The sequence below is a fragment of the Piliocolobus tephrosceles genome, chromosome 7 (assembly GCF_002776525.5).
Source record: "Piliocolobus tephrosceles isolate RC106 chromosome 7, ASM277652v3, whole genome shotgun sequence".
Lineage (NCBI taxonomy): Eukaryota > Metazoa > Chordata > Mammalia > Primates > Cercopithecidae > Piliocolobus > Piliocolobus tephrosceles.
In genome coordinates this window covers 101513801-101533764 of record NC_045440.1, presented here as the reverse complement: position 1 = coordinate 101533764, position 19964 = coordinate 101513801, and the positions used below count along the sequence as shown (strand labels likewise).

General features: G+C 32.9%; 1 protein-coding gene across 1 annotated transcript in view; it reads right to left on the bottom strand.

The window, feature by feature from the left end:
- LOC111520902 (vacuolar protein sorting-associated protein 13B) overlaps positions 1 to 19964 on the bottom strand; it is an 883038-nt gene that overhangs the window by 450067 nt on the left and 413007 nt on the right. The window contains exons 22-23 of the mRNA XM_026454936.2: positions 19422 to 19549; positions 8743 to 8977 (exon numbers count right to left, since the gene is read on the bottom strand). Coding sequence (XP_026310721.1) covers positions 8743 to 8977; positions 19422 to 19549 — 363 coding nt within the window. The remainder of the gene's footprint in view (positions 1 to 8742; positions 8978 to 19421; positions 19550 to 19964) is intronic.

Genomic DNA, 19964 nt, shown 5'->3' with positions numbered 1-19964 from the left:
ATGGAATTTGGAAATCCTATGTAGATGTTGAGAACCATAATGGTTTTTACTGAGCATTTACCAGACACTGTTTAAAGTAATGTGTATCTCATTTAATCTTTATAACCCTTAGGAAAAGATATCAATAGCCGGTAATACATAAGATTCAACCAAGGACTATTTATTGCACTACTCTTCCCAATAGTTTGTAAAATATCAGTGAGCAAGCACCATATCTGTCTTATTCAAATCTGTATTCTCTATGTGACTGCCACATGGTAGGTGCTCAATATGTATTTGCTGAATGAATGGGACAAATACGGGAAATTTAGGAAAATAAAGAAATCCAAAAAAAGGCTGGAGGATTGAGTGGGATAGAGAGGACAGACAGTTGAAGTAAGTATCAGCCTAGGTCTTAGGAATTAAAAGAAAGAAACAGATACCCTCAGAATGCTGTGCCAACTAACTCCCTTACCTATAAAGTTATAGATTATGTTTCAAGGCATACTGAATCAAATTTATGTCATTTTTATATTTCTCAGTATACTGAAAAGGCTTTAAGGTGTAAATAAAAAGGTCTCATTGTATTATATTTATTCTGGTTGCATTCACAATGATAATCTTTAGTAATTTTTAAAATTATTAAATTTTGTATCATATTTTTTGCTTATAAAGTCAGATAAATATTAACAGATGCAATATACCAAAATATTTCCATAAAAATAAAAGGTTTGAGTATATAATCTTAGTTACATAAGAATATGTTCTTTGTGGTCTATTCCATCATGAATCTAAATAATTGGTCTCAAAGAATTGCAAATTTAATAGACATTTGGAATCCCAGAATGATAAACAAGCAATGCTAAAGAGAGAGAAAAATAATTTCTCAGGAGTTTTGAGGACAAGCAAAAAAAAAAATGATAAAGAAAAGATTTTTTTTTTTTAAGACAGAGTCTGGCTCTGTCACCAGGCTGGAGTGCAGTGGCACAATCTTGGCTCACTGGAACCTCTGCTTCCCTAGTTCAAGCGATTCTCCTGCATCATCAGCCTCCTGAGTAGCTGGGACTACAGGCACATACCACCATGCCCGGCTAATTTTTTGTATATTAGTAGAGACGGGGTTTCTCCATATTGGCCAGGGTGGTCTCGATCTCTTAACCTTGTGATCTCCCCACCTCGGCCTCCCAAAGAGCTGGGATTACAGGCATGCACCACCGTACCCGGCAGAAAAGAAATTTTTAATTGAACATATTGTCTTCATAACCACCAGAGTCAGATGGTGGGAGTAATATTAAAACTTTAACTAAAAGCCAAAGTTGTTTTCTACAATAGAATATAGACAATGAATCATTAACTTTCATTTTTGCTTTAGTTATCCTGACTTGGTTTCTGTTTCCTGCACCCAAAGAATATCAAGGTATCTATACTTTCAGGTACCATCCTTTTTCTCCTGTCATTTCTCAAATAATATTTTTTAAACAAATTATTTATTAAATCAGTTCTTCATTTCCTTTTTAGTCCTGACTAAAGCCACCAACACTAACTGGCATTAAAATTATTCTTTCGGCCAGGCACGGTGGCTCACGATGTAATCCCAGCACTTTGGGAGGACAAGGGGGGTGAATCGACAGGTCAAAAAATCAAGATCATCCTGGCCAACATGGAGAAACCCCATCTCTACTAAAAATACAAAAATTAGCTGGGCGTGGTGGCGCGTGCCTCTAGTCCCAGCTACTCGAGAGGCTGAGGCAGGAGAATCGCTTGAACCCGGGAGGCAGAGGTTGCAGTGAGTGAGCATGCCACTGCACTCCAGCCTGGAGACAGAGCAAGACTCTGTCTCAAAAAAAAAAAAAAAAAAAAAAATCATTCTTCTGAAAATATTGTGGTAAAAGAAACCAGTCACCTAAAATTGTCAAATCTTATAGCTTTTAGTCCTTATCTTACTGGCTACATTTATAAATGATCCAACCATTTATACATGATCCAATCTTATGTCTTCCATAAGACCAGTGCTTCACGGTCTTTCCTCACTTAACCTTCTATTGGTAGTTTCCATCACAAATTATTCCTTCCTTCCTCATCCAATAACATTACTGTTCCCCGCCTTGTTATATACAGATCCCACTTCATTTGTCACTCTATAAATGACCTTGGATAATCCCTTTTTTTTCATGTTTTCCCTGTGGCCATTTTGTGTCTCTAACTATGATCCCTCTTTAGAGCTCTAGATCCATATATGCAGCAGCTCATCAGATTTATTTACTTAAATGTCCCATGGATCCTTCATCATATAGACCAAACTAAATTCATCCATCTCACCGTGTACACCCAGAACTGGCCTTCCTTCTCTATTCCTAACCATAATATTAACTATATAAATGTGTACACAGACATCTAAGCCAGGAACCATGGAGTTATTCTACAGATTTTTTTCTCTCCTTCCCTATCCATAACTAATTCAGTCATTAAGTTTGGACAGTTTTTGTCAACCTTTTAAACATTTCTCTCTATTCTGTCCCAGTATCTCTTACCACTGCCCTGGTTCTGACAATCCTTTCTTCTAAGCTATAATGGCTATTTGTAATATTTAACTAATCTTGCCTCCAGGTTTCCTACTTTCTCCCATTACCCCCAATCCATCCTCTATACTTACCAAGAAACATTTACTGAACAAAAATGAGCTAAATATAAAACAATAGTATCAGAGAAGTAGAATGGAAAGGCGTGTAATAGGAGGTGGCATGGATTTAGATATCCCTTATCTACTTGAACATAACTGATTGAAAGTTATCTACATTTTGAAACCAACAAAATGACAATGAAAAGGAAAAAGTATTATAAATCAAAAAGGATTAATAAGAACAAGAGAGGAAATGACAGTAGGTGAAATATATCACAATTTTTTAAAAGATGGAATGTGTGTAAATAGCAAATGACTGAGGACCAGAGGAGGAAGCTATAAAAGAGCAGTCTAATTCATGCCATCAGTCCCAATACTCAAGAAAGACTGAAAAAGAGAATACAAGCATGACACCGAAACCAGAAGGGCTGTTTGAAAACTGGAAATGAGTAAATAAACCTCCAAATAAGTTTTCTATCTGGGTACATGTGTAAAGACAAAGAATAAATTACTCTTAAGACATATGCATCAAAGGCTTATATCCAAATATTTTTATAAACACCATTTTAAAAATAGAAAAAGGGACAAATTTATGGTTATTCATAAGAAGTTCATTTCTATAGTTTTTTAAGACCAAAAGAGAATTAAAATATCTTGAAATAATCTCTTTTTCTCAGAGTAGGTCTGACCAATGAAAATAACCATATGGTTAAAAAGTTGTTTCTACTTTATGTTTCAATGTTGATTATGCAGTCACTCTCTATTCTCTTAGGGAGTATGAAAAATAGGCTGGAAATTTCAATTTGATTCAAGCCCTCTCCATCTGGTATGTGATTTTTTGCTTTAAGTTCAAAATAAACTAACTTGCCATCTCAGTTCTTGCAAGAAAACAGAAACAAAAAGAAAAAAAAAAAAAAAAAAGAAAAGAAAACACCTGAGAGTATAATAGCATCTTATGCTTTAAAGATGGAGACTTCTGTAGTTCCTAAGTCATTCTTGATGTATTTGAAGAACGAGACAAAAATAAAATAATTTTTCATATGAAAAAGACAAGCAGTAGATGTTGGCAGGAGTTTCATAGAAATAAGAGAGATTTTAAATGAGTATTGAAGGTATAAAGAATGATGGGCACTACATATCAGCCCTTTTATAAAATCATTTGAAAAGACAGAGTATAGTAGTGTCACATCATCTTTAGAAAACATAACTGAGGGATTCTATTTACAGCAACATGATAAATATGTTGAATGATCCCTCTCCAAAAAAATTAAAATGATGACTATACTGTATTTAAATAATATTTATATGTGACACATACCATGAATAAAATTTATATAATGTTATACACATATACACATGCATGCACATACACACCAAATGATATCTTCTTAAACTTATTAATGAATTTCCAAAAAGAGTAAAGATTATTAAAGTCAGGGGCTGAGGGAAGCCAGAAACACAGAGGTATGAAAAGTAAATGCCCCCAGGCACTTACTTCGACGTTGGTTAAAACTGAGCATCCGTGTTTACCACTGAACTGAAGACAAGTTAAGTCTGATTGAAGATAAAGCCTGAAGCTAACTCACATTTGCAGAAAATAATAGAAGATAAAGCTGGCATGCAACTGGCTAGAATATTCATGTACAGGTAAACTAGAAATAAAGTTGTCTGCTCTTCCCTTCTTTATATGATCCTCTCACAAACTGCCAGAAAATGAAACCTTGAATAGAGGGGGGAAAAACTCACAATCACAAACCAGCCCTCATAAGAGGTTGTAGCTTAAATTTTTATTACCTAAGTGGCATAATAACCTTTTATCAAGAATTTAGTTTCAAATTGTTCTGAACTCGTAGTGCCACCAACATGTTGGAAGTAAATTCAAGCCTGCATAGGAGGAATCTTTCAGACCAGTCTTCAAAACATTTCTACAGAGAAATTTCTAAGGAAAATAAGGAGCACAGAAAAGAAAATAATAAACAAGGAATATTAGGTATAGTAGGCAAGAGTCAGCAGGAATTAGGCAATCATATACATTAAATGTTTCATGTAGAAAGAAAGAAAAGGAAGCCTTAAAAATATTAATTAAAATAAAGAGTTTTAAATAGAATCAAGATAAAAAGAATATCCCATGTAAAACTTTAAATTCAATAAAAGTGCTATTCAATAAGTGCTAAGAAGTTCAAAAACAGGAAAACCAATTTATGGTTTTAGATGTCAAACACAATTTGCTTCCAAGAGATCTTCTGAGTACTGAGAATATTCTTGATCTCTATTTAGGTGCTAGTAACATGTATGGGTTTATCTGACAAAAATGTAGGCAGTTGTAAAGTTAGTGTTGTACCATTTTCTGTATGTTAGACTTTCATACAGTTGACATTGAAAAATTCAAAGAACAACTTTAACAAAATATTAGACACAATTGAAAAGAAAATTAGCGAACTAGATTAAAGAGATTAACTGGAATGCAGGTCAGCAAGTCAAAGAGAAAAAATATCAAAGAGTGAAGAAGCAACATGGAAAATACAGTAAAAAACCAAAAAAGTCCAACATATGTATGGAAAGAAAGAAGTAGAGGCAATATCTGAATAAATCATGCCAGAAAACTTACAGAACTCATATTCTCCAATATTAAAACTTTAAAACACAAAGACTGAGAGATCCTTAAAGAACCCAGAGGAAAAGGACAAAGGACCTCCAAGGAAACATGAAATGACATTGTATCTCCTAAAAGTCCAATGAAGAGCAACAGTCAGCACAACAGTATCTTTAATGAGCTGGGAGAAAATAACTATAAACAAGGATTTATATACCCAGAAAATATCTTTCAAAAAAAAAAAAAAGGCAAAGAAACAAAATTGAGAGTTTGCTAACATCAGATCATCACAAAAACAGCTTCTAAAGGATGTACTTTAGGCAGAAGTAAATGAACTGAGAAAGAAGGAAGGGCTAAGCTGTGAAAAGGAATGACGACTAAAGCACTAGCATATAGGTAGGCAAATGTGTCTCATGACCAAATGCAGCCAACCACCAGATTCTGTAAATAAAGTTTTATTGGAACACAGTCATACCAGTGTATTGACATATTGTCTATGGCTGCCTCTGAACTATAAAGCATGGTCGGGTAGTTAAAACAGAAACCATATAGCTGACGAAACAAAATATTTACTATCTGGCACTTTATTGAGAAAGTTTTCCAACCTCTGCCTTAGTTCTATATATGCCAAATCTAAGCAATTATATTACAAAATAATGATATCAAGTTTTAAAAATAAAAGAAAATATATGACAATAACCTCAATCTGGACAGAAGGATTAAAGTGTTTTAAGAACTGTGTTGTTCAGGTGAAGAGTAAATAGACTGATTTACTACATCATTTAATAAATTAAATCTGCATCTTAATATTTCTAAAACTAAATCATACTTTGTGGAAATGGTGTTAATTTCTAATATTAAAAAATAGTGAGAAAATAATTTCCAATATAGCACAGGAAAACTTTTTACATTATGTTTATATTTATATATTATATATTACATAATATATATTCTTTACATAATTCTGCATTATATATTATATACTTTATGTAATTATGTAAAATAAAATTACATATTTATATAATTTATAATTATAATAAAACAGTATGTATTACATATTTTATATCATGTATTATATATATTTAGTTAACTAATTTACAGAGACGGGGTCTTGCTCTATTGCCCAGGCTGGAGTGCAGTGGTGCAATCATAGCTTGCTGCATCCTGGAACTCCTGGACTCCAGCAATCCTCCCACCTCAACCTCCCATGTGGCTAGGACTATAGGCGCAAGCCACCACATCTGGGTAATTTTTAAATTTTTTGTAGAGATGAAGTCTTGCCAAATGTTTATACTATAAAATTTATAATATCAATTTATATTATATAAGTTTATAATATAACTATTCATATTATAACAATTTTATATTACAAATGTTTATATGACAAAGAAAACCATCAAGGAAGTGAAAAGACAATGTATAGAACAGGAGAAAATACTTGCAAATCATGTACTTTATAAGGATCTAGTATCTAGAATATAATAAAGAACTCCTACAACTCAACTATAAGATGGCAAGTAACTCAACTAAAAAGTGGGCAAAAGATTTGAATAGAAGAAAATATTAGGCGGGGCAGGGTGACTCATGCCTATAATCCCAGTGCTTTTAGAGGCTGAGGCAGGTGGATCACTTGAGCCCAGGAGTTCGAGACCAACCTGCAAAACATGGTGAAACCCCACCTCTACAAAAAAATTTAAAAATTAGATGGTCGTGGTGGTGTGTGCTTGCAGTCCCAGCTACTCAGGAGGTGGGAGGATCAACTGAGCTCAGGAGGTCAAGGGGGCAGTGAGCCATGATTGCACCACTGCACTTCAGCCCGGGCAAGAAGAAAACCCGATCTAAAAAAATAAATAAATAAAAAGAAATAAAATATTAAAGAAGATATACAAATGGCCAACAAGCACATGAAAATAAGTTCAATATTATTAGTCATTAGGGAAATGCAAACCAAAACCACAGTGAGATTCCACTTCACACCACTTTTACCATTTTTATAGTAAAAATAAACACCATTTTCATAAAGTAAGCTTTAGTTTTATAAATATTAAGATGAGTATTTAGTATATTAAATGATGTAGTAAATCAATCTATTTACTCTCTGCCTGGCCAACAGAGTCCTTAAAAACACTTTAATTTGGCCAGGTGCAGTGGCTCACGCCTGTAATCCCAATACTTTGGGAGGCCAAGGCGGGTGGATCACGAGGTCAGGAATTTGAGACCAGCCTGGCCAATATGGTGAAATCTGACTCTACTGAAAATACAAAAATTAGCTGGGTATGGCGGCAAGTGCCTGTATTCCCAGCTGCATGGGAGGCTGAGGCAAGAGAATCGTTTGAACCTGGGAGGCAGAGGCTGCAGTGAGCCAGAATTGTGACACTGCACTCCAGCCTGGGCGACAGAGCGAGACTCCATCTCAAAAAAAAAAAAAAAAAAAAAAAAAGTGAAACAAACTCAACTGTCCATCGACTGATGAATGAATCAAGAAAATTTGGTATATCCATAAGATGGAATACTATTCAGCCATAAAAACAATAAAGACTGCTACAACATGAATCAATCTTAAAAACATTACGGTAAATGTAAGAAACCAGTCACAAAAGATCATACACTCTAAAAATATTCCCTTTCACCTTAAAATTCTATGATTGTATGATAACAGCATTCATATTATTAAGGACCAAAAATGTCTCTTACTGAAATCATGCTTTCTTTTAATAAATATAAGAAAAGTACAATTTGACAGAAATTTCAGTATAGAGAAAAGGAGAGAGAAACCAACATCAAAGTAGAGGTCAAAAATTACACAGGCTATGTCTGCTTTTCGGTGACAGTATGTAGAAATTTCAATGGTATCAGGATTCATACACTTACATCCTAATAATATGAACAAGGTGTTGACCTGTTTAGCACTGTCAAAAATTTGAGCCTTGTTATTATAACATATATTCAGATTACTTACTTTATGACTCAAAATTTTTCCAGGTTCACATTTTGTTTGAAATGAACATGCCAAAGTTCAAAAAGTTATGAATTCATAACTGAAAACACAGCAATATGAGAAATCAAATATATATATAGGAGAAAGGATCATGACTCTAATCATCACATAATTACTTGGTATAAACAAATGAGAAATCTAAAACTGCATTACACTTGCTAAATACTATATTCATGCAGTTATTTATATATATAATACATTCATTCATAAATCAAGTAGCTTATTACATCAGTCTACCTATCATTCTTAGTTCAGCCTAATGATAATATCCAAAACCAACTTTCTTCCCAAGTTAATTCTTCCTATGTTTAATTTTAGTGATTATATTATATTGTATATGATATTTTATAGATAACATATATGTGAATATGTGACTAAGATTAAAAGATATGGATGGCAATAAATGGCATCACTTAGTTCATTTACTTTGGTCAGGAAAATCTTTCAATGAGAAGACTGATTTGCTTATACACTGAAACATTTAAAAACACCAACAAATCTAAAAATGTCCACATAAAATATTAACCATAGGAAAAAAATTTTTAAATATACCTTCTTCAAGGATGGGTCGTGGGATAACAAATGGAATCTCCTGCAGAGGTTCCATATACTTGTGCCCAGCACTAATAATCTTTATTTGAGGCAAACAGAGGACAAGTGTTCCCGGCATACTGGTTTGTCCATGGTACCAACTTCTCACTGTTCCAGGAATGTCACCAGATATAATTGTACTTGGGGAAGGCAGGCTATCATTTGGAATAAACACACAACAAGATTGTACTTCAAGCTAGAAAAGAAAAGCAGAATTAAAATATTTGGATCAGACTAAATATACCTTCAAACACCTAATATCTTCACCAGAATAAACAACCAAAAAAGTAAGTGTTCCATATTTATGACTTGATGACTTAGCTTTATGACTTATTTTCACTAATGCATATAAAAAACACTTGAAAAGGTATTGTTTACTCTTGTTATACACTTGATACAAAATGCCCAGTGACAAGAGATGATCTGCCCTTCCACATAGTCTTCCAAGACACAAGACTGAGTTACAAAGTATGCTAGTAAAAGAAGATCAGAAATCCCTCCTTCTTTTGCAGTTTATTAGAAAATTTTGTTAACACCAGATAAGGCCTAGAACTACCTAGCATTTTATTGCTGTTACTTTTTTTAAAAAGGGCTATTTTTATGTGAATTTAGTCCTTCCATTTTTACTTTACAGACTAGAATATAAGAAAAAAAATGTTTAAAACATTCAATTTATAATACTAGACAACCATTAAAAACATGTTTATATCACATACTTTCATTTTTTATATACAATGATTCAAGTATACATATATCAGATTTATTATACATAAACAAATACACGGTAATAGGAGAAATCAGAAGACTTAAAAATCAGAGCATTATTTCTTGTTTTTTTCATTCTTCAAAGTACCTAAATTATAATTTCATGTATTATCTTAATGCTCTTCTATCTCCAGTAGAGTTACATTAAGTTGCCAGGACCTTAAAGATTAAGATAAAGAGACAAAGTAAGCCCAATCCCAAAACTGAATTCATCATGACTTCTTAATTCAGAAGCAATGTAGATTAAAGTCTATTTGTCATAGTGGTGTTTATAAAGTAGTACTGTGTATCTCATTATCAAATTGCTGCAACAGCCAACAATGCTTAAGTTATTGAGAAAATACAAACTATGACTGATTGATTTCCTACAAAACATTTCACACAAAAAGATGTTATCTGGAGGTGTGATACAAAATATTTTTTTTAATTCATAAATTCTTGGATATTCAAAGAAACCATATTAGCAAAAAGACTACATTTTTAAAAGATAATAGCAATATCTCTTCTCTTGGGCCTAATATACTACTCTGGTGAGAGCATGATGATATGTAGCAGGTTTGGAATTCCTTGATATGATAAATAATTTGCCAACCTATAAATAAACAAACCTGTTCGTCTTTGCTTCACATTTTGGGGCGTGGACAAACTGATGAATTCAGTGACGAAAAGTACAGACAAAATTTTGCAAAAATAAGTGCATTGGTTCATGAAGCATGAGCTCATTTTAGTTCTAAAATCTTATCCTGCAGATTAGATAAAGTACATATGTGTTAATATATGTACTTAAGATCAGGATGTAGTTTATTTATTCCGAAATAAAAGTCTACATTGTCTCAGGTAACTTACAATTATGCTTCAAAATATTTAACATAATTCACTAGTAATTTTCAGTTGCACAATTTAAAATGGCACATTAAAAGCATAGCCTTTATTAATTCAGGTTAAAAGGTCAAAATACGAAGTGTCAGTATTTAACACTTCATGTAGGTATTGATATTACATTGAAAAATGTTTTCAATAATGTGAGGTAATTAGTTTAGTATGTTACCATACACATCCACATGCACACATATCCTTAGGAACAAATTTAAATCATGCCAAAATTTCCAAAATCATAAAACATAAAATTTCACTAATTTAAAAATCAATTATTTCATCAAGTGTAAACAATGTCAGCAATGCAAACAGAATCAACACTACAGTAGCATCAGATATACAATTCTAAAATAAACTTTCTAAAATATATGTTGTGAGAATTCCTTTAATGATAAGAATGTAATTAAAATTACTCAAAATTATTATGATGTTATATCTATTACATATACTAAAGCTATCATATAAATCTTTTTACACTTTTAAAATAACTGCTAAACTGTATGTATAAAATTGTGGTTTTAATGTAAAAGGTTGAGTGATTTATATTACTGAATATAAATCTGCAGCAGTAAATTCTGAATTAATGTAAGGATCTGACAATCCAAGGGAAAGAAAATGAAGTAATCTGCCAGTAAGAAGTCCTCAAGCTGGGGGTCAGATCATGTTCATGGAAACCATCTGGTTGGGACCCTCTGAGCCACACCAAACACAAATGATCTTTTAAAAAAATATCCTATTCATGAATACATCACAGCTGCACTGAGTGTTACTTCATTTTTCCATGGCAACATCCTTTCTGTTTCAAGGATCTTGTTTCAGTTTTGGTAGCAACGTGTTCTTTTGCCAATACTGAACACATTCATGTGCTAAAGTGAAGGGATTATTACAAATTCTTGAAGTGGAACCACCTCTATTTTGATTCCTACTAGGTCAAAGGCTACATATCTAAGTATCATATACTGAAGATAAACCAATAAAGTAAAAATTATTTGTTATTCTTATTTTAATACATGAAATGATTGCAATGCATTTTTTCCCTGATGTTTCTAGTTTATGTGCTGTTTGAAAGATACATACCTTTGTAAGTTCTTACCTCTATATGTGAGGTTTCAGAAACTTAGATTTTTCTCTTTTATGTGCTCTAAAACTGTGATCCCAATTCAGTTAAAAAGAAGAGACTAAGATAGGTTTTATTTACCCATTAATCTGAAAATCTTAATTAGCTACTGCCCATCATATAAAGCACTTTATAGATAAATGCTTTGAAATGTTGTGCCACAATTTCTTCCCTATTCAATAACGTTCCTATTTCCTATTCCCAAATAATATACTTATTTTTATTTACAACTTGAAAATGTAATGATAATTATATTTTGCATAATTTCTACAGTACCAAATATTCTCTATATAAATGTATGTTACTCCTCAGGAAACAGTTTCAAATAAAAAACAAAAATAAAGGAACATTGTATGGTGCACTTCATTTACTTTTTCTCTCCTTTATTCATGTACTCTCTAATATCTATCATGAACTGACCTGGAAGTCAGGAATACAGAGACAAAAGACATAGTCCTAGCTCTAAAAAAGCTTAAACAAGATCACTTTCAAGTATTAATATCCTTACAGAACTCTCACTAGAACATAAGCTTAATGAAGTCAAACATTTGCCTATTTTGTACACTATATAGTTTCTGTACATTGTACAGTGGTGCATGTACTATGTACTCAATAAATAATTGTTAAACAAGTAGAAACAATTAAACAATTATTTTCATCAGATGTGGTAATGAAAATAACTGCTTCATGCATGTTGTTCACCATTTCATTCCAGAGGCAACCTCTAAGGTGATTAATAAAACTGATCTGTTAACAAGATGATTCAACACAGCTGTGGGATCTTTGACACGCTATTTAATCTCTCCGTGACTTCAGTTTCCTCATCTGTAAATGGGGGAACTCATAGCATTGATACATATATTCAATACAGTGTTACTTAAACATTTGCTAAAGAAATAAAGTCAACAAACAACACCAAGACTCTCCTATATGTGAGATCTCATATATTATTAGCCTCCATAGATTTACAAAAGCTGTTCACAGTGCATTTATTTTCAAATACTGTTGCTTATGGTTTAACTGTCTACGTATACAGAGGCCACTAAAATAAGTAGTATTCTATTTGCACTATAACAAATACATAAACTATAACCCAAATCACAGTTTTCCTATTTAATAAATTTTCAGTGCATCATGAAAATATTTTGGATATCATCACATGTAGTAGAAATTTAAATATACCCAATTTGGGGCCATAGATTAAAAACCCTGCAGTTGATTGTCTTGGTTGTCATCCTTTCCAGAGTAAGTGTTACAAATCTTCACACTTTTTCCATAAAAACCTTGTCAAGGGAAGACATTAAAAATTCCTAGATTTGAATTCCAGACTTCCTCCTAACAAACTGCCATGCAATGGCTGTCACTTGTTCAATGCCTATAAATAAGAATGTGGGCCTGTGTGCAAAATTTGTAAGGATTAAATATAAAATTTTACTTTTATAATTAGCATGATTGATAGTTGATCTCTCTGGCCTAAAATGTCTACTCCTATTTAATCCTGAAAATAAAGGCCAAGGAGTTTACTGGATATCAGGACATCAAGCAGTATGATTTTTTTCATTAGTAGTCACGCTCTAGATGTAACTTCCTAGAAGAGAGAATTCAACTGGCCCAGCTTAACTACCTTATGCTGCTTGAGATACCTTGACTGACATTCTCATCAAAATAACACAGAATGTGGGAAGTAGATCCCTAAAGGAATAACAAAGCATTATTACCAAAAGAAAGAGACCAGAATGTTTGGTACTGAAATTAAAAATGCCATTAAACTCAGAAGACTTCAGTCCATTCAGAAGACCTCAGAGAGTACAAAAAAAAAAAAAGGAAGAAAAGAAAATGCTAGTAAATGTCAAAGGACAGCAAGATGAACTTTGATGTAAATGACAAAAAAAAAAAAAAAAAAGCTAAGTCTGGCAATAAGCAGAGAAATGTTTTCCTAGAAAGGGGTAAATTCTAGCCAGCACATTTCTATTTTATCAACTATATACTATTGCCAATTATGTGCTTCTGGAATAAAAACATAGCTTTAATAGAATCTTTGTTAATGAGCAGGTACAGAAAACTTGGAAAGAACAGATGAACTTATGCTAATCTATTGTTAAAAGGCCCCCAAAGTTCATATATTTTTATTTTTTTAATTTTTATTTTTGAGACAGAGTCTCACTCTGTCACCCAGGCTGGACTGCAGTGGCACAATCTCAACTCCCTGTAACCTCCACCTCCTGGGTTCACGCCATTCTCCTGCCTCAGCCTCCAGAGTAGCTGGGACTACAGGTAGGCACCACTATGCCCAGCTAATTTTTGTTTTTTAGTAGAGACAGGCTTTCACCATGTTAGCCATGCTGGTCTTGAACTCCTAACTTCAAGTCGTCTGCCTGCATAGGCCTTTCAAAGTGCAGGGATTACAGATGTGAGCCACCATGCCCGGCCTCAAAGTTCATATATATATTTTTTTAAAAAAGACTGTCCAAGACTACATGGAGTATCCATTATAATTAAGTATGGAAACTCCTTCTTCCACACTGAAAATCAAAGAGGTTACAGCAAATATTGTTAATGATTTTATGTAACATATATGTTTCTATTCTAAGCAAAAAAGAATATGGGTTTAGCAAATACCAACTTTGGCTCCAACATCAACTTTGCAGAAATTCTGGTTCCAAACATAATTATTTGCTTAAACTTCCACTAAAAGAATAATCCTTCGAAACTTTTAAGTTATGATGTCCTGTTTTATCTGATGACAACTTGTAGGGTTTTCTGTTTTATATTTTGGCTCATAAGATATCTTAAAAAATGTACAATGCTTTTAAAAATAAAACTCAGATTTTCAGAGTCTAAATTGTAATCATTTAATGAGAATCTAATTTTATCTTTAAAAATGTTCACAATACATTAACATCTGGAAATGTTTAAATATATAGTATGTTTAACACAGCGCCGGAACTAGGGTGAGGCAAGCCAAGTACCTAGGTCATATTTAAGATCACCTATAAAAAGATGTATTATTTGGTACTGCAATGATTATGTTAACTGATACTCAATAAGCCTACTCAAATTGAGGAACCACTAAATAAACCATATAGTTTATTCCAAATAGTAAGGAAGGTAAATTTTATGTTATATGTATTTTACCATAATTAGAGATAAAAAAGGAAAAATGAGGAAAATCACTATAATAACTTACAATTAATTCAAAGTGATATGTAAGATTAAGTTTGTTGATGGTGATGAAGCTAAAAAAGGTACTGCATCATTATAAAATAAGCAAAAGAATCATACAAGAATGTTAGAGTTGGAATTAACCTTAACCATTATTTAATTTATCCATTTTATACTGCAAATAAGCAAGTAAAGCATATAGTCAACATCTAGAATTTGACATTGCTGACCACTATCTCCTCAAAATTATATGCATTTTTTGCTTTCATGAACTCTCTGGTTTCTCCTCCTCCATTTCTGATCACTAACATAATTTCAAGGACATTTTCTCTTCTACTAACAACTTTTTAAATGGTATTCCCTTGGCCCATTGGTCTTTCAACTTTACATGCTTTCTTGAATGACCCATTCTTCTGGTTTGAAAACCATCTGCAGATAACTCCTAAAATTATATCTCTTCTCTTAATCTGTTTCTTAAACTCCAGATATATATATCTAATACATACCTGGATGTCTCACACACATTTCAAATACATGTGTAAATTCAAAATCCGTATGTGCCCCTAATCTGGAAAAGCTGCTTCATTTAATAGTATCACTACCGCCCAAACACCAAAACTAGAATCTAGAAGATCTCTTAGACTCTGTTCCCTTATTCCTCAAATCAATTAATTACTAAGTCCTGCTGATTTTATCTTAAGTCTCTCAGGAATCACTCTCCAACTTGGCTTATTGCCTAGTGGTTTGAAACCTTTGTGTTATATATTTCAATAATTTTTTGGTTATTTCAGGCAGTGAAATAAATCTGGTTCCTGTTATTTAATCCCGCCCAGAGAAGGACATTCTCCAGTATATCCTACATTGTAGAATATTGATGTACCTAGTTGTTTATAGATAGTGTAAAGATCTCTGATATTACTTGGAATCTTAAATTGGAATATTTTCCTAGAGCTGTCAAAGTATCATGTAACCCAATACTATCATGTTCCCTATTACAGAACTACTCAAAGTGATATCAATAAAAAGATAATTATACCACATTATTCAATTATTAATAAAATGATAAGAGTGAATGAGGATTTTTTAATATAACTAGTTCTATTATCATGAAATAACATTTAGATCTATAGTAAACTTTAAACAATTAAATATTATTGGTAGCTATCATATTCTAAACCACACACTGGTATCAACTAGATCTTCCACAAAGCAATAAATACTTACCTAGGATAACATCCAAATTCATCACAAACCAGGAAGTACATGCACTAGGCATCCTTTCAATAAGTAACTTTCCCCTTGACATTCCCATTTTTCTTCTTTCATCATTAAGTTTTCTAAGGGTCTCCCTACAGGATACTACATACCATGGCACTTAGCCTTTTCCCAGCTAGACCATGACAACTATTATGTCTCTTTTGCTTTCTCAGCATATAGCCCAACATGTAACAAAAGTTAAGAGATGGATGTTACCACTGTACAAAGGGTATCTCGAAGGGAGAAGGACAGGTAAGTCAACGCAAGGAGTTATTAGGATATTCATTAAAATGACTCATGATGGCTGAAATTGGTGAAATATAGCTGATGTCCCCAAAAAAGTCGTAATTCTGCAAGCTAAGAGTTAATTACACAAGAACGACAATCCACACTTTCTTCCTCCCATTCTTCTCTTAACTTTCTTATAAGCAGCATGCTCAGAAAAGAAACGCTGTAAAGGAATGCTAAAATCAAGATTATGGGCTCTTATATTAAATAGTATTTTTATGCACTGGAGATGTTTTTGGATGAATTCTAAAAAGTTTTTATGGCAGATATGTATTTCTTATAGTGATTAATCAGACACTATAGCTATGCATAATGTGTCTGTATCTGTCTATATTCATTTTCTATGCTATATAAGAAATCACCACAAATGTAACAGCCTAAAACAAGAGACATTGGTTGCAGTTTCTGTGGGTCAATAATCTGGGTAAGGCTTAGCTAAATACTTGAATTACTGACTCAAGAAGCTGCAACAAAAGTGTTGACCATCTGTGTTTTCATCCAGAGGCTCACGTGGGAAAGAATACACTTCCAAACTCACTCTACTTGCTCACAGAGACAATTTCCTCACATCTGCAGGACTAAGGGCTGGCTGGAGTGTAGGACAGATTAGGGACTTCATAAATACTTTCTGCATAAATTACTGAAATTTCATTTAACTGCTGAATTTTGATCTTAATCAAAGTTCCTTTACTTTGTTAAGTGTCACATATTTTTTAATGTTAAATTTAACTAGGGCCAAGTGCAGGGGCTCACACCTGTAATCCCAGCATTTTGGGAGACGAAGGCAGGCAGATTACCTGAGGTCAGGAATTCGAGACCAGCCCAGTCAACATGGCGTCTCTACTAAAAATACAATAAAAAATTAGCTGGGCATGGTGGCAGGTGCCTGTAATTCCAGTTACTGGGGAGGCTGAGGCAGAAGAATTGCTTGAACCTGGGAGGCGAAAGTTGCAGTGAGTTGAGATCACACCACTGCGCTCCAGCTTGGGCGACAGAATAAGATTCTATCCAAAAACAAAAAACAAACAAACAAACAAAAAGTTAACTGGAAAATAAAGAGAAAAGAAGCTAATAGCCAAAAGGCTAAAACACACTAAAGCTTTCTCCTTGAATTTTATTTTTTTTGCAACATTCAGTTGTTTTCCAACATATTTATACTTTCTGATATACTTCATTACTTTCTGAAAAACCAAGATTCTATCTGTCATAATTTCCTTTCAGCCTAAATAACTTCTTTCAGAATATCTTGCAGTTAATTTCTATCGGAGAAAAGTTCTTCTGTCTTTATGTATTTATTGGCCAACATTTTTGATGAATACTTTGCTGACTAGAGAATTCTATGTTAATTCTATGTTATGTGCAGATTTTCCTCAGCACATAAAAGATGTTATTCTATTGTCTTCTGGTCTCCATTGTTTCTAATAAGATGTAAGGAGTCATTCTTAATGTTTTTAATCTGTATATAACATGCCTTTATTGTCTACCCGCTTCTTAAATTTTCTCAAAAGGACAGTAACCAAAATGGGTGTGCTGGCAAACCTGGGACACCTGGAGCTTAATTCTACTGAGGACACATTCACAGACAAGGAATGCCACAGAATCATTTCCCATGGTGGGTGAAGATAATCCCAGGGGTGTTATCTCCATCAGTTCTTCTCTGCCTGCTGAAGGGCAGTGCGCCTTCGGCTGCTTTAGAGAAAAGCTACAGCTACAGGAGAGAAATACGGAATAGAGAAAGAAAACACAGGTGTTGTTGAGTACCCAAATGTTTCCTGATTCTTCTAGGGTTAGCTTAATTGACACATATGTTCATGAAGCAGGATCATCATCAATATAGTCAAATTATTTTAAGTACAATCATTTAATGAATGTCTCTCCTTGCCAAACTATGATCTTCATGAGGACAGGACTGCATTAGTTTTCTTCAGTACGTTCTCTGAATACAGTATTGTAACTTTTGCAAAATGAATCAATAAACGAATAAATTTTGTCAGTTGCTTTCATATACTTTATCACTCTATATTTTCTACCCTTTTCATGAAGAAGACATTATAATCTCCAACTTGTGGACACAGAAACAAGAAGAAACTCCCCAACATTACATTGCTAAGAAATACACATCTAGGTCTGCCTTACTTATAATTTCAGTCTCTTCCAGTCTAGTCTTCAGGTAAACAAGAATATTGATAAATAAAGATCTTCCCACTTTAAATAAAATAAAATAAAATGTTCTCCTTGAGTTTTCAGTAGTTTGACTGCTAGGTACTTAACTATGTTCTCCTTTTTATATATTCTTCGTGGAGTTTTCTGAGATTCTTGGGTTTCAAAAAGTGAGTTGCTTGTCACTTTTTTGGATTTTAGCACCCTGCTATTATGGTAATGTCAATTTAAGACCTCAGATCTCTATGCGCTTAATACAGCTGTAATTCTATAGATGATATAACCTTGTTCTCATAGTAAGGTGGGAACAATTTTCTATTGCAACTTTTATATCTTAAGTCAAAGTGAAAGGCTTTGACTTAAGCTCTTGATATTACTATCTGTTACATATAAAATTATATAAGGATGCCTCTGGTATCACAGAGAAAAAATCCTATGCAAAAACTAAAATATATAACTGTTAGCTTATCAAATAAGCATCTAAATGTATATCTTTATCAGATTAAACATGATCTTGAAGGAAAGTAATTCAATAAGATAAAATTGTGCATTTTAAAGTAAAAATCAATGAGAAGAAAATTTAATAACAATAAGGAAATAGCTATTATAATTTTCTTATTTAACTTATAATTATGTATGAAAAGGAATTAGATAACCATTTCATGTTAATTTAATCACAACTCAGACTTTATCTCAGTACTGAGATAAGAATGGATCTATTAAGCACTTAAAATTGTGAAAATAATGCTTAAACAAAAAGTAGAATGAACTAAAATTTTTTAATTCAAGGAACATGTCAAAATGTTTATATTTTTATAACTATAAGGAAGATCATATGAGTTTCATAAAATTATTTTTAGGATAAGTGAAGTACACCAATTATTTTCAACTAAATTATGAATATGAGACGGTATACATAATTGTTACATGTGAGAAAAATCTTACCAATATTAACAATGCTGGGAATTAAAAAGGATTATAGAAATTAGATCCATATTTCTAACTTTTATTTTACCTGGAGTGTGAGATGCTTCACTGCATTCCAAACTATTCCAATAAATTCCTTCATTCTTTCTTCAGGACTTCTACAGCTTTCAGATATATTCAACATGGCTTTAACAGGAACTGACAATGGGCGGGATTCTGAGTATGAGAACAGCTAATTATTTAATAGAAACATACCTCATAATTTCACAAAAACATACCAAATGTATTTTCAAGATTATTTCTTCTCTTGCTTAAAATTACAATTTTTATATGAGACTACGAATTGCCATTGTACATCATTTTCTCTTATAGAACTGATTTTTGCAAGTATTCAAAAATAAGCAGGCCTAATTTGTTAGAAGTCAGGAGAGCACTCACTCTTGTCAGGGATTAGTGACTAGAAGGTAGACTTGTGAAGAGATACATGTTCTATTTATTAATTACATGCATGTATTCACTTTCTAAGAATTCATTAAGCAGTAACTTAACAACTTGTCCAATTTTCAGTATAAAGGTAATACATCATCAGGCCGGGCGCCGTGGCTCAAGCCTGTAATCCCAGCACTTTGGG